General features: G+C 53.5%; 1 protein-coding gene across 3 annotated transcripts; it reads left to right on the forward strand.

Annotated features, from left to right (window-relative positions):
* The first annotated feature begins 3,296 nt into the window (after window positions 1–3,296).
* On the forward strand, window positions 3,297–11,099 carry DNAJB2 (DnaJ heat shock protein family (Hsp40) member B2). 3 transcript variants are annotated; one of them, XM_027049993.2, is made up of 10 exons: window positions 3,306–3,498; window positions 3,783–3,888; window positions 4,539–4,648; window positions 5,745–5,798; window positions 5,971–6,093; window positions 6,817–6,909; window positions 7,140–7,242; window positions 7,426–7,496; window positions 8,789–8,995; window positions 10,130–11,099. In XM_027049993.2, the coding sequence occupies exons 2-10, from the start codon at window positions 3,824–3,826 to the stop codon at window positions 10,138–10,140; spliced, it is 837 nt and encodes a 278-aa protein (XP_026905794.1). In that variant the 5' UTR covers window positions 3,306–3,498; window positions 3,783–3,823; the 3' UTR covers window positions 10,141–11,099. The 3 variants fall into 3 exon arrangements, 2 of the variants coding, with proteins under 2 accessions (XP_053071797.1, XP_026905794.1); XM_053215822.1 differs by having other exon boundaries at window positions 3,297–3,498; window positions 8,789–11,099; XR_008295581.1 differs by lacking the exon at window positions 3,306–3,498 and having other exon boundaries at window positions 3,505–3,888; window positions 8,789–9,921.
* The last annotated feature ends 1,764 nt before the right edge of the window (window positions 11,100–12,863 follow it).

Raw genomic sequence — 12,863 nt, forward strand, 5'->3', positions numbered from 1 at the left:
ATGTCTTTTGCTCTACATGCATCCCTATGATAAAGTTTAATTTAGAAATTAGGCACAGGAAGAGATTAAAAATAATAATAAAATAAAACACATATAACAATATACTCTAATGAAAGTTATGTGAATATGGTCTCTTTCAAAATATCTTGTACTTAGCCTCCTTGTGATGATGTGAGATGATAAAATGCCTACAGGATGAGATAAAGTGAGGTGAATAGCGTAGGTATTATAACGTAGTGTTAGGCTAATTTTGACTTCTGATGATGTATCAGGAGGATCATCTGCTTCCAGAATGCAGTTGACCGTGGGTAACTGAAACCACAGAAAGTGAAACCGTGGATAAGGGGGACTAACGTACGCACACTTAAACACGCTTTGTTTTACCCTTGTTTTTTCATTTAACAAAAAACCTGGAAGATGGCCCATTTCAGTACATACAGATATGCCTCATTCTTTTTGGTAACAACATAGTATTCACTGTATAGTGTACCATTGCTTATTTTTATTGTTATTATTTTTAATGTTTATTTTTGAGACAGAGGGAGAGACAGAGTGCAAGCAGGGGGAGGGGCAGAGAGAGAGGGAGACACAGAATCTGAAGCAGGCTCCAGGCTCTGAGCTGTCAGCACAGAGCCCGACACGGGGCTTGAACCCGTGAACCACGAGATCATAACCTGGGCCGAAGTCGGACACCTAACCGGCTGAGCCACCTAGGTGCCCCACCGTTGTTTATTTAACCAGTCTGCTATGAATGAGTATTTAGGTTGTTTCCAGTCCTTTGATTTGGAAACAAATGCTGGAACTCTCGAACATACTTCTTTGCACATATGTACAACCATAAATTCTTAGAATCAGAATTGCTGGGTCAAAAGCTATTCACCTTTAACTTTGATATGTGCCATATTGCTCTCCCACTACCATTGTACTAGCATGCCTATGTCCACAGCCTTGCCCATACAATGTACAACTTTTTGACCTTTGTCAATCATCTGATAAGTGAAACAAAGTATTTTATTGCAGCTTTCCTTTATAATTCTCTTGTTATGAATGAGATTGAGCACCTTTTCATATGTTTAAAAGCCAATGTTTTCTCTTCTGTGATCTGTCTTATCTGTGCCTTTTGCCCATTTAAAAAACTGCATTGTCTTTTCTCTGTGAACAAAGGAAATTAACCCTTTGTTTGCTAGATGTGTTCAACATAATTTCCCTCAGCTACCATTTGTCAATGTTCCAACTAGATTTTTATCTCGAGTACAAGGACTGCAACTCAAGCCCCTTTGTATTCCTAATTCTTAATATAATATCACATACGCAGTAGGTGCTAGACAAATGTCTGCTGAGATAAGAGAAGTAAGAAGAAAGATTTGGTTGGAAGATTTTGGAGTGATTCCTTCCACCTATACTAAGGTCAGTCAGGGCTCTCCTTGTAAACAGCAGAAATTAGCTCTGGCAAATTAAAAACAAGAAAAATGACTCCTCCCTGCTTCCCTCCCACAAACATAAAATGGAGAGATGCTGGGTAGCACACAAAATTAATACTAGGGCTTCCAGATGAGACTCCACAAACACGTAGGCACCAAAGGGAAGCTGAGCAGCCAGCACCATAGTCAAGGTCATGGCACAGGACAGCCTGCCTACGAGACCCCTGTTCCCTACAGAACAGGGGCTGCAGCGAGGCTCCCTCTCACCCAGGCACTGAGACTGACATTTCCTCCTCCAGACACTAGAGGCCGCTGCTGGCTCCTCTGTCACAATCACTACGGAAATGAATTCTCAACTGCCCCTGCTTCTCTGTGACTTGCTCCACATTCAAAGTCCCAGTTGGAGCTTTCAATTGGCAGGGCTTAGGTCTTTTGCTTGTACCCTTGGAGCCGAGAAGTCTGGGAGAGCAAGTGTCAGGGCTTTGTGACAGGTGGTGGCCTGCCTCCCATCCAGGCCTACAACAATGGGACTTTCCCAAATGCAGGCAGAAGGGTCAGACTGTGGGCAGCCAGGGAAAGTAGACAAATGCACACCACCTTCTCCTCTCATGTCTGGCTCAAGCCTTTCTCTTCAGTGAAGCATTTCTAGGTCATCCAGACGAAAACACTCTTCTGAACTCACATAAGCCTTACTGCTTGGGCCAATCATGATGCCAGAGAGGATATGTACTAAGACCTAGGGATACTATGTACCACACCTCATCTGACTAACAAACAGCCCTAGGCGTTACCTGTACTCAGGTAGGAAAATCTGAGTCCTCAGAGGTTTTGCCAAGCCACACAAAAGTGCCAGGTTGCAAACCCAGGTCTGTCTGTTTTTAAGACCTTGAGGTTTCCTGGTGGGCTATATTGCTGGGCTGGTTATCTCATCATGTTGGAGCTCTGTGAAGCCAGGTATTGGGCCATATTCTTCTTTTTACAGCCTGGCCGCATCTACTATGTAGAAGATGTTCAGTTAACACTTGTGCATTGGCCTGGATATCAAGTAGCAGCCAATTCTGGAAAGTTCTCTAACACTCCAGTGAGTCCTCAACCCAGGAATCATTGACAAGGTCTATGTGAGATCACTCTAGGAGAAAAAAACAAAACAAAACCAAAACCAAAACCAAAAAAACAAAAAACAAAAAACAAAACCCAAAAACAAAAAAACAAAAAACAAAAAACAAAACCCAAAAACAAAAAAACAAATTTTGAGCCTGCAGAATTTCCTTTTCCTTTTTTTTAAAATTTGTTTTCCTTTTACCTTTTAACCCCAACTCCCCCAAATGTGTCAAAACTGTCAACAAGAGATTCCAATCTGTCCATTATTTAACCAAAGAATATTTTTGAACCCCACTACTGCTCCCATACTCTGGTGCAAAAAAAGACACAATTTCTGTCCCGTGGAATTTACATGCTAGTGGGGGAGGTGAAATGTCAATCAAAAAATCAAACAAGTAAGTGCTGACTTGTATCCCTGACGAGTGTGATGAAGGATGTCACGAGATGCTGACAGGCAGGTCTGACCTACTCAGAGAAGTAGGTGGGGCAGCCTGTTTTCAGGACCTGGGGCGGGAGGAGGGGGAGGATTCAGGCCCAGAGGGGGAGTCTGTGAGTCCTTGAGGTGGTGAGTAGCCTTCGATCATCGAGCCTGTTTATAGGAAAGCGACACAGGGACCACGGGCCGGGTAGCTTGTTTGCCGGCGAGTGCGTCACGCCTGGATGCAGCCGGCCGCCCGTCTCCCGGGTCCGGTCCGGGGATGACGTCGCCCGGGTGCAAGCCCAAAATAGCCGGCTCCGCCCCCATCTCCCGGCAGCCCCTGCAGCAGCCCCCCGCCTCCCCGCCCCCTGGGTGACAGGCCGAGCCGGCCTCCTCTGGGTCTCTAGTAGTTTCCGAGCCGCTGACGCATGCTTGCGCGCACAGCTGGGCCGGGCGCGTCCTACGCAGCAGCCGCGAGCCCGGCGGCCGGTGCCAGACGGTTCCGGCGGGGGGCAGGGGCGGGGCGCTGCAGGAGGCCAGGGACTCCAGGCGGAGGAGGTGCGGGCGGGGGGCCCCGGGTCAGGCTGGGAGGCCCCGGTCCGGGCTGCTGGAGTCAGGGGGCTGCGATAGGGCTCCCGGGGCCTGGGCGCCGAGATAGCCCGTGGCACCGGCCTGCGGGGGGCCGATAAGGCAGCCCGAGGGAGCCTCGTCACCGGCCCCGAGCAGAAGAACCCAGTGGGCTCCGCTTCCCGGCTGGGAGCTCTTCCCGCTCCCTCGGGGGTCTCCAGCCCCAGGGAGGGGCCCTCGGTTCTTTCTGCCTGACTCCTCCTCCTCTCCTGCAGCCCCGAGGAGGAGAGGCCCATCTGACTACTGACGAGTTGCCATGGCATCCTACTACGATATCCTAGACGTGCCGCGAAGTGCGTCCGCTGATGACATCAAGAAGGCGTAAGTGCCTCCGCTGCGCATCAGAAAGTCTCTCACCGCCGCCCCCCAAACCCCAACACCGCCATGGGGTCCTTCAGGAGCCTTGCCGCGAGGGAGCTAGGGCCTTAGAAAGGATTGGGGGAGGGTTCCCTCTATAGTGAGGAAGAAGACCCCTGGAAGAGTAGGGGAAAGCCCTTAGCAAGAAGTTCTGCTGGGAGCTGCATTGTGGGCCCTCTCCAGTGGATCCCGCCTCCCCCCTCCCTCCTACCCCAATCCCAGCCCCTGGGGGTCGGCTTTGTCAGGATACCTGCAGGATACACAGGTCCAAGCCCTGTGACCAGGAGGGGCCCTGTACCCTCCATGGCAACACATATTTCTAACTTCTGCAGCCCTAGTGCGCTCCAGGGAGGGGTTAGGACTGGGACTTTCTCAGGCTTACATGATCATCTGCTGCTACTACAGCCCCTAGCACTGGCTGCAGAGGGGAGGGAGAGAGAGAGGGACTCCATTAAAACGTGGCAGCAGAGGCGGCCCCGGCTGCGGGGGTGGACACTATCTGAGTGGGGAAAGGACCGTGGCGGACTAATGGGCGAAATGGGCCGTTCTGTTCCATGGTGGGAAGTGCTTGCTTTTGTCCTCTGACCCACCCCCTCTGAAACCACTTCCTGCAGGTATCGGAAGAAGGCTCTACAGTGGCACCCAGACAAGAACCCGGATAATAAAGAATTTGCTGAGAGGAAGTTCAAGGAGGTGGCCGAGGCATATGAAGTGCTGTCAGACAGTAAGGGCCAGGGGCAGGGCACCCCCATTTCACGCCCCATCCTGCTGCTTCCCAAAGTCATGCTGCCACCTCCTGTCTCCTCTGTGCCTTTTCCAACCTGGCATCTAAGTGCCCCCCCCCCCCCCCCGCCACCTCCCTGTGGGGACACTGGGACTTTTTTCTTTTTTGCTTCAATTCAAGTGAGCACCTGCTACGTTCAAAGCACCCTTTTATTCTTTCCCTGATCCCCTGTGCTCAGTGTGTGCTCCCCAGGGTCTGATAGCTGCAGGATGGGTCTTGACAAAGGGAAGGGAGCAGGGCAGGTAACCTACGTGTGCCGAACCTCCTTTGTGCCAAGCACCGGTGGGTGTGATCTCCAGGAGTCCTCACAGCCATCCTGTGAGGCAGCATCTATCACCCCCACTCTACAGGCAAGGAAACTGAGGCTGAGAGAGGTGAAGTAATTTACGCCAGGTCACACAGAGCTGGAATATGAATCCAGGTCTGTCTTTTATTTATTTCTTCATTCAAAAAATATTCATTGAGTGTTTATGGTGCTGGGTCCTTGCTGGGTACTGGGGAACCATGGAGGACGAGCAGACACTGTTCTCGTCCTGATGGGTTTATTCCATTTTGGTCCAGAAGACCGACATTAACCAAGGCAGTACACAGACAAGAGTATTCTGAAGGAAAGTAGCAGGGTGATGTTGATAGGGATTAATGGGCACCATTTTTTGTTACAGTGGTCACAGAAGGTCTCTCTGAGGAGGTGACATTTAGGCTAAGCCCTGATTAATACCAACAGTAGTAATTATTAGCTAGCATTTATTGAACACTTACTGAGTTATCAGGCACTGTGCTAAGCAGTTTATGTGGATTATCTTATTTAATCCTTGCAATGACCCTGTGAGGTGGGTGCTGTTATTGTGTCCATTTTACAGATGAGAAGGTGCCACTGTGTGAAGAGCAGGCACTGCTAAAACCTGTAGCCCGCGTCCCCTGTGCGCCCTGCTGCCTCCTTAGCGTCACTCACTGGGCAGACCTCACAGGGTCCCAGTCTGGAAGGGGAGGCCATCCTCCCAGAGGGAGGGAGAAATGATCTGGTCTCTTTTTCCAGAGCATAAGCGGGAGATCTACGACCGTTATGGCCGGGAAGGGCTGACTGGGGCAGGTAGGTGGAGTGGGGGTGGGGAGGGATGAACGCGGCTCATGGAAGAGAGAGGGAGGGCAGGTTATTGCAGTGGATGGTCTCTTGAGGCCCCTGGTCATGCCTTCAGTGGGGTCCCTTGGCTCAGGGTGAGATGCTTGCCCTGAGCCCCCTCCCCATCTTGCCTCTCCTCCAGGAACTGGCCCATCTCGAGCGGAACCTGGTGGTGGTGGGCCCGGCTTCACCTTCACCTTCCGCAGCCCCGAGGAGGTCTTCCGGGAGTTCTTCGGGAGCGGAGACCCTTTTGCGGAGCTCTTTGGTGAGTGGGCTCGGGAGGCCTCTTACCGGCCCGGCTACTGCTCTAGGCCTGTCGTCCATCAGCTGGGAGGCCCTGAGGCAGGAGGCTGAAGGGGAAGCAGAATTCCGCAGACAGAAGATTTTGTGGGGGTGGATCCAGTGACAGCTGGGACAGAACCTTACACAGGCCTGAACCCACAGAGACTCGCCTTATTAAATGATAGTAACAATAATACATTGTTAGGCTTGCACAATAGCAACCGTGAAAGCAAGACTCAAAGCGCCATGTGACAATAATAATGACATCACAAACAACAGATACCATTTTTTGAATGATTAACATGAACCCTGTGAGTTGGATCATTTTCTCTCCACTTACAGCTAAGAAAACAAAGGTACTTTCAGATAACTTGCTTGGAGTCACACAGCAAAGGGGAGACCCAGGACTCATAGCCAGGTCTGCCCGACTTCACACCATGCTTACCTGCCTATACGGAAGGAACTGGCTGTCCCCCCTTCCGCTTTCCCGTCCCTCCTTCCTTCCTTTATTTTTTATTGTGGACAGAATTTGCCAGGTGTCTTTTCCATATATGATATTAAAAAGAAATTTAATTTGTAAACAAGTCCAATCAAAAAAGAAAAACTATCAGAAAGGCTTATCAGGTTACATTTCTAGACTGACAGGGTTCACACATTTTGGGGGACAAGTCTTTTTGCCGATTAGTAATCTGCTTGCTCGTTGCAGATGACCTGGGCCCCTTCTCAGAGCTTCAGAGCCGGGGTTCCCGACACTCGGGCCCCTTCTTCACCTTCTCTTCCTCCTTCCCTGGGCACTCTGGTAAGTGCTTTCCCTTCCCTGTTTTGCAAGCTCTGGGCCCTGGAACCCCTCATCCCAGCTCCCAGCTCATGAGTGAGAGAGAGGCTCAAGCCTCTCTCCTGTGTGTATGGAGCCCTGCCTTTTGTCAGTTCTGCGGGGAGACCCCACAAAGGCTCCTGGCCCATCGTGACGGCAGCATGCCTGTCCTCCCTCTGACAACCTCTCCGCCTCCTCCTTTGTCTCCATACCAGATTTCTCCTCCTCATCTTTCTCCTTCAGTCCTGGGGCTGGTGCTTTTCGCTCTGTTTCTACGTCTACCACCTTTGTCCAAGGACATCGCATCACGACACGCAGGTGAGGGCTCCTTTGGGACCATACTGGGCGTAGGGGTGAGGGGTGGAGGGGGGGGCGGCATACAACTAGAATGTCAGCTTCTTGTGGGCAGAGGCTGTCCTGTCCACTGTGGCATCCCAGGGTGTGGAAGGCACCTGCGGGATTCGTGCACGCTTGCTGACCGAACTGGGCCGTCTCCCACAGAATCATGGAGAACGGGCAGGAACGGGTGGAAGTGGAAGAAGACGGGCAGCTGAAGTCAGTCACAATCAATGGTGAGGAACGGCTCCGCCACCCAGTCCCTGGCTGGAAGCCCCAGCCCCAGGCCCCAGATCCCCCTTCCCAAACTGCTCCTCTCCAAACTCCTTTGGGGCAGGGAAGGAATGGCGGCCACATTCCAGACTGGCAGAATCAGAGAGGGGGGTCCTGGGAAAGGGGCTGGGGCAGGGAACCGAGGAGTCTCAGAGGGCCAGCTAATGACCATCGTCGTTAGTGGGTGCCTGGTGTTTGTAGAACATTTGACTATTTTTTAAAAATGCTTATTTATTTTTGAGAGAGAGAGAGAGACAGAGAGAGAGAGGCAAGCGGATAGAGGATCTGAAGCGGGCTGTGCACTGACAGCAGAGAGCCTGATGCGGGGCTCAAGCTCACGAACTGTGAGACCACGACCTGAGTGGAAGTTGGACGCTTAACCGACCGAGCCACCCAGGCATCCCAGCATGTTTTTAAAGTTATTTATGTATTTGTTTATTTACTTATTTATTTAGAGAGAGCAAGTGGGGCAGGGACAGAAAGAGAGGGAGAGAGAGAATCCCAAACAGGCTCCACACTGTCCGTGCAGAGCCCAGTGTGGAGCCTGAACCCATGAACCATTTGATCATGACCTGAGCCGAAGTTGGACACTTAACCGACTGAGCCACCCAGGCGCCCCAACATTTGACAATTTTGAAAGGACTTGTGCACATAACATGACCTCTGTTGAAACAGCCAGGGGGAAAGCAGGGCTATTGGTACTCGCCCTACTTTTCTTTGTTTTGTTTTGTTTTCACCCTATTTTTCATGGAAGGAGACTGAACCTCAGCATGGTTCAATGATCCTAACTCCCAAATAGCCCCAAGTCCCAGGCTTTGTCCTACCTAGTAAGGGGTAAAGCCAGGCGTGACACTCAGAACGCAGGATTCCTGGGGTGGAACTCTTCCCACAGGAATGGGTTGGTCACCACAGCTCCGCTTCCATAGCTCTGCTAGCCCCATGTGCTAAGTATGCTTCAAGGGCTGTCTTATTTAGTCATCTGAACGATTTGACAATGCAGACAGTGTCATCATTTCCATTTTATAGATGAGGAAAGGGAGGTTTAGGGAGGTTGAGTAACTGGCCCCGGGCAAGGAGACTGTTCGGACCTGTTGGAGCTGAGTACCTGCCGGTGCGCATGATCACCATGCTAAGTGCCAAAACGCATGCGGGCCAATTCCAAAGGAGGGGCTGGAAGTGGTCAGAGTTGCTGCTGCCTGAGGCAGCCTGGCAGGGTTCCCCTGGCCTGGGTCGCAAGCGGCTGTGATTCCTGCAGGTGTCCCAGACGACCTGGCACTGGGCTTGGAGCTGAGCCGGCGTGAGCAGCAACAGTCTGTCACCTCCAGGTCCGGGGGCACACAGGTCCGGCAGACCCCTGTCTCCCGCCCCTCTGACAGCGACCTCTCTGAGGATGATGAAGATCTGCAGCTCGCCATGGCCTACAGCCTGTCAGAGATGGAGGCAGCTGGGAAGAAACCGGCAGGTGGGCGGGGGGCGCAGCGTCGACGGCAGGGGCGGCCCAAGGCTCAGGACCAAGATCCCGGCATGGGGGGGGCTCCTGAGGCTGCCAGGGGGGACGCGACCAAACCCAGCCCGTCCCCGGAGGAGAAGGCCTCTCGCTGCCTCATCCTCTGATCACCAGGCCCAGACCGTCCTGATTCGGGGCCACCAGGGGTCCTGCTCACTGTTGGGAGCAGAGGGGCACGGCCTGGGTTGCCAGAGCCCTTCTCCAACTGCGTGCTCCCCCCGCAGGTCTCCCTCCCATGTCCACCCGCACTGCAGGGTGGACTCGGGATTTGTTCCGCTCAGCCTACAGCTGATAGGTCCCTGGCACAGCCCAGGGTGGGGGGGCCTCCGGGCAGTGGGAGGGCCTCCCAGGAGCCAGGATGCACTTATTCCTACTAGATGGGGAGTTTCTAAAGGGCATTAGTGGTGTGGGTCGGGCCTCTTGTGCCCAGGTCTTCTGCCACCTGTGTTGCTGATGACTTCAAGGAAGGAGGACTTGGCCTGGGGTTCTCTGAGCCGGAGTCGGCAGCTACACCGGGGAGTCTCCTGTGCTCCCTGTCCAGCTGCAGACACCCCACCCTGGTTTCTGTGCAGTGTTGAGCTCTGACGTCTCTGTTGCTTCCCTTCTGGTGCTGCTGCTCCTCCCTCGCTCTCTTCTCTCTGCACTTCCCCGCGGGCCGCATCGCTTGCTTTCATGCCATCTGGCTAGGACTCCCTTCTTCCTTCCCCGAGAAAGCCTCAGTGTGACCAGGAAGATGCTGTGGCCGGTAGGGCCATAAGGTCTTCTGGGGAGGCTAGCTGGGTGGGGCGGGAGCCTCTCGTCCAGATTCGGAACTGGAGCCCACTCCTCCTCCCTTCCTCTTGCTGCCTCAGCCTGCCCCAGGGCCTCGGGACTAGGCAGAGGTGAGGCCGCTATCCCTGGAGAGGTGGGATAAGGCCAGGGTGCCCCAGGAGGGAGGCCTAGGAGGGGACTGTGCCCCGTCCTGCTTCACCATGCATCAGGGCTCAGGGAGGAGCCACAGGGCTAGCCCAGGTTTGCATGCTTGGCCCCATCCTCCACGGCTTGCTGCTCACCATCTCTCCTGTCACCCCGCCCCTGCTCTCTCTTCAGATGTGTTCTGAGCTGGATGTCCCGGATCCAGAGCTGCTGCACAGTTCCAACAGGACAGCGCCCTCCCCTGTGCACTAGGAGGGGACCCTCCATTCCTCTCTCTCGCCCATGCTGAGCGTAGAGCTGGGCCTGGGTGGTGGGTGGGGGGCTGGGTGGGGAGGCATCCATAGTCTTAGCCTGTGAACTCTTCCCTGGGTGTTTGGTGCTGTCTTTGGGGGACTACAAGTCCCAGAATGCAATGCACCCTGCCTCATCTCTGATAGATCATCTTGGGGGAAGCGGTGCGTGGTTGTGGAGCTGTGCATCTTGGGACATGTAGTTCTAGCCCAGGTCGGCTTGTCACTTGCTGTGAGATGGGGAGATCTTGTCATCTGATTTGACTCTGGCTGGGGTGGCAAGAATGTGGATGAAGGGGTAATGGACCAAGCTTCGGTTCCCCTGACACCTCTTGCTGGCACCGGGCTTACAGCGTACAAATCAAAGCGCTGCGGCATCTGGAAGAGGCTCTTTCCCTGTGGGCAGTCCTGGGTTCCAAGGAATAAGCCCCAAGCCCGGGTAGGATCGACAAGCGGGCCATGACCCCAGAAGGCTGATAGATGGGTGTGGGCAGGCAGAGAGCTTGGAAGGGAAGGAGTGTGAGTGAGTGTGTGTGTGTATGTATGTATGTGTGTGTGTGTGTGTGTGCACGCACACGCATGGCCAGGATTGGTGTGTAACGGGCGCTCTGGGCATGTTGCTGCTTGTATGGCTTCTTTGGCCTCTGACCCTGCTGCCCATCCTTTTTCTCCCAACACAAACGAGCTGCCTCTCCTCCTCCCTGCCTGGGGAGCCCAGGGGCCAGGGAGGGGAGCGGTGGAGCCAGAGTGCTAACCCTGTGACATTGTATCTCAGAGACCTATCAAAGCCAGCTGGGCTGAGCTCAGACAGAGGGAGAAACACTGGAAGTCAATAAAGCTGTTTTGAGAGCTCAGTACTGTGCTGTGTTCCTGTGTTCTTCCTTTCCAGGGTGGCCTCAAAGGGACCCTAGGGACCAGAGGGTAACATGCTGCCCCCCCCTCCCCCCACCAACCCGCCCCATTGCCCAAACACCTAGAGGTCACAAGCCTTCCTAGCTGACAGCATAAGTCCCTCTTTGACCAGGCTGCCCTTCCCCCCGTACACTGTCGAATCTCCAGAAATGCTCACATTCTTCTGCCCTCGCACTTGTGGCCCTGTAAGTGGCTTTCCCCAGGCAGCTGTTGCTTCCCCTTAGCAGGGACCTGCCGCCCGATGTGCTGCAGCACAGCCAGGACCAGACTAAGCTATAGCTGCAAGTATGCGGATGGCAGAAAGTAGCGAAACATGTCCTGATAACTTGCAAAAACACACTCCTGAGGCCCATAGACTGAGCCCTGCCGGGTTCCCTTACCTCAAGGCCAGTGGCCAGTCTCAAAGGCCTGCCTTTCCCGCATGGAGTGGCCCAAGTCCACCTCACCCAGAGTCTAGGCCCCCCCCAAACTCATCAGGGCCTAGGGAGGACAAAGCCTGGGATCTCCCCCTCCCTCCTCTCCAGGCAACTTCATAGATGCCCTTCCAGCCATGGCACAAGCAGCTTTCCCTTGTCAAGCAGAACAGTGTGGCTCCCCAGCGACCCTCTCTCATCCCAGGAAAAGTGCATTGCTTCATGTTCAGTTGCCAAAGGGCTTATGCTGTATTTTCCTCAAAGCAAGGAAGCCACCTGCCCTGAAGGAGGAATTTAAAACCCCTATCTCGAAAGAGCGAATCTGCTGGAAGTTTGACCAATAGCTGTTTTGCCCATTTCTATCTAGTCTTTGAGACTGGAGTTGAGCCTCAGCAGAGCACAGGTGAGGTGTAGGGGGCGCTGCGGTCTGCCTGCTGGTCCCTTTGCTCACTGTGCAGGGCAGATGTACGCCCCTGTTTTTCCTGTGAGGGGAGACAGCTTTGGCAAGGTTAAGAGGCCTTAATTCCCAAGTAGCTCCAGGCCCAAGGCTCTTTTTGCCTCATTTCTATGTCCACCACCTTTGTCCAAGGATGCCTCCTGACATGCAGGTGAGGGGTCCTCTGGAACGTACAGAGAGAAGGGTTGGGGGCGGGTGGAGAAAGGGAGAAAGTGCTCCCTGCCCCCAGGTGAATGCCTGTAGTGATGTCTCATAAGCCTGATCTACAAGCTGCTATCCAGAGTTCTACTTTTGCTTAAGTTGTGCTGGCACTTTGCCCGTACCACCTCGCCCAGTCCTAACCTCAGTCCTGCACGACGTACATCTTCCTGAGGCTGAGGGGAACAAAGCAGCTGTTCTAGAATTAAGAGAGGCAGTAAAGAGGTTAAGCATGCCCGGGTTCGACTCCAAACTCCACTATATACAATCTGCATTACCTTGGGAGAGTTTCCTTCAGGGCTAGTGATTGAAGATTCAACAAGCTGGCGTATGTGAGCGCCTTGGAGAGAGGCTGCCAGCCACATGGGAAGTACCGCACAGAGAACTGCTTCCTTCCTGGCCACCATTCAGGGCTTGAGAACCAGACTCTGCAGCCTGGCTCACCCATCACTATCTGCATCTCCTGCGAAAAGCAGCAGGGCCCAGCTCCCCACTGAGGCCGGAGCCGGAGTCTGGAAGCAGAGCCTCCGGAAAAGCGTAGGAGTCCAGGTTGCAGCTGCACACACGACACACTAACTTTATTTCACGTTGATACAAAAGTAGATTTTTCTAGAAATGTTCTCTTGTGCCAGAGGGAG

The sequence above is a fragment of the Acinonyx jubatus genome, chromosome C1, assembly GCF_027475565.1.
Source record: "Acinonyx jubatus isolate Ajub_Pintada_27869175 chromosome C1, VMU_Ajub_asm_v1.0, whole genome shotgun sequence".
Taxonomy (NCBI): domain Eukaryota; kingdom Metazoa; phylum Chordata; class Mammalia; order Carnivora; family Felidae; genus Acinonyx; species Acinonyx jubatus.

Coding starts and splice junctions, on each gene's coding strand:
- DNAJB2 (XM_053215822.1), top strand. CDS start 3,824: ATGGCATCCTACTACGATATCCTAGACGTGCCGCGAAGTGCGTCCGCT. Junction 4,649..5,744: donor ATATGAAGTGCTGTCAGACA/GTAAGGGCCAGG, acceptor CTCTTTTTCCAG/AGCATAAGCGGGAGATCTAC. Junction 7,243..7,425: donor CATCGCATCACGACACGCAG/GTGAGGGCTCCT, acceptor CGTCTCCCACAG/AATCATGGAGAACGGGCAGG.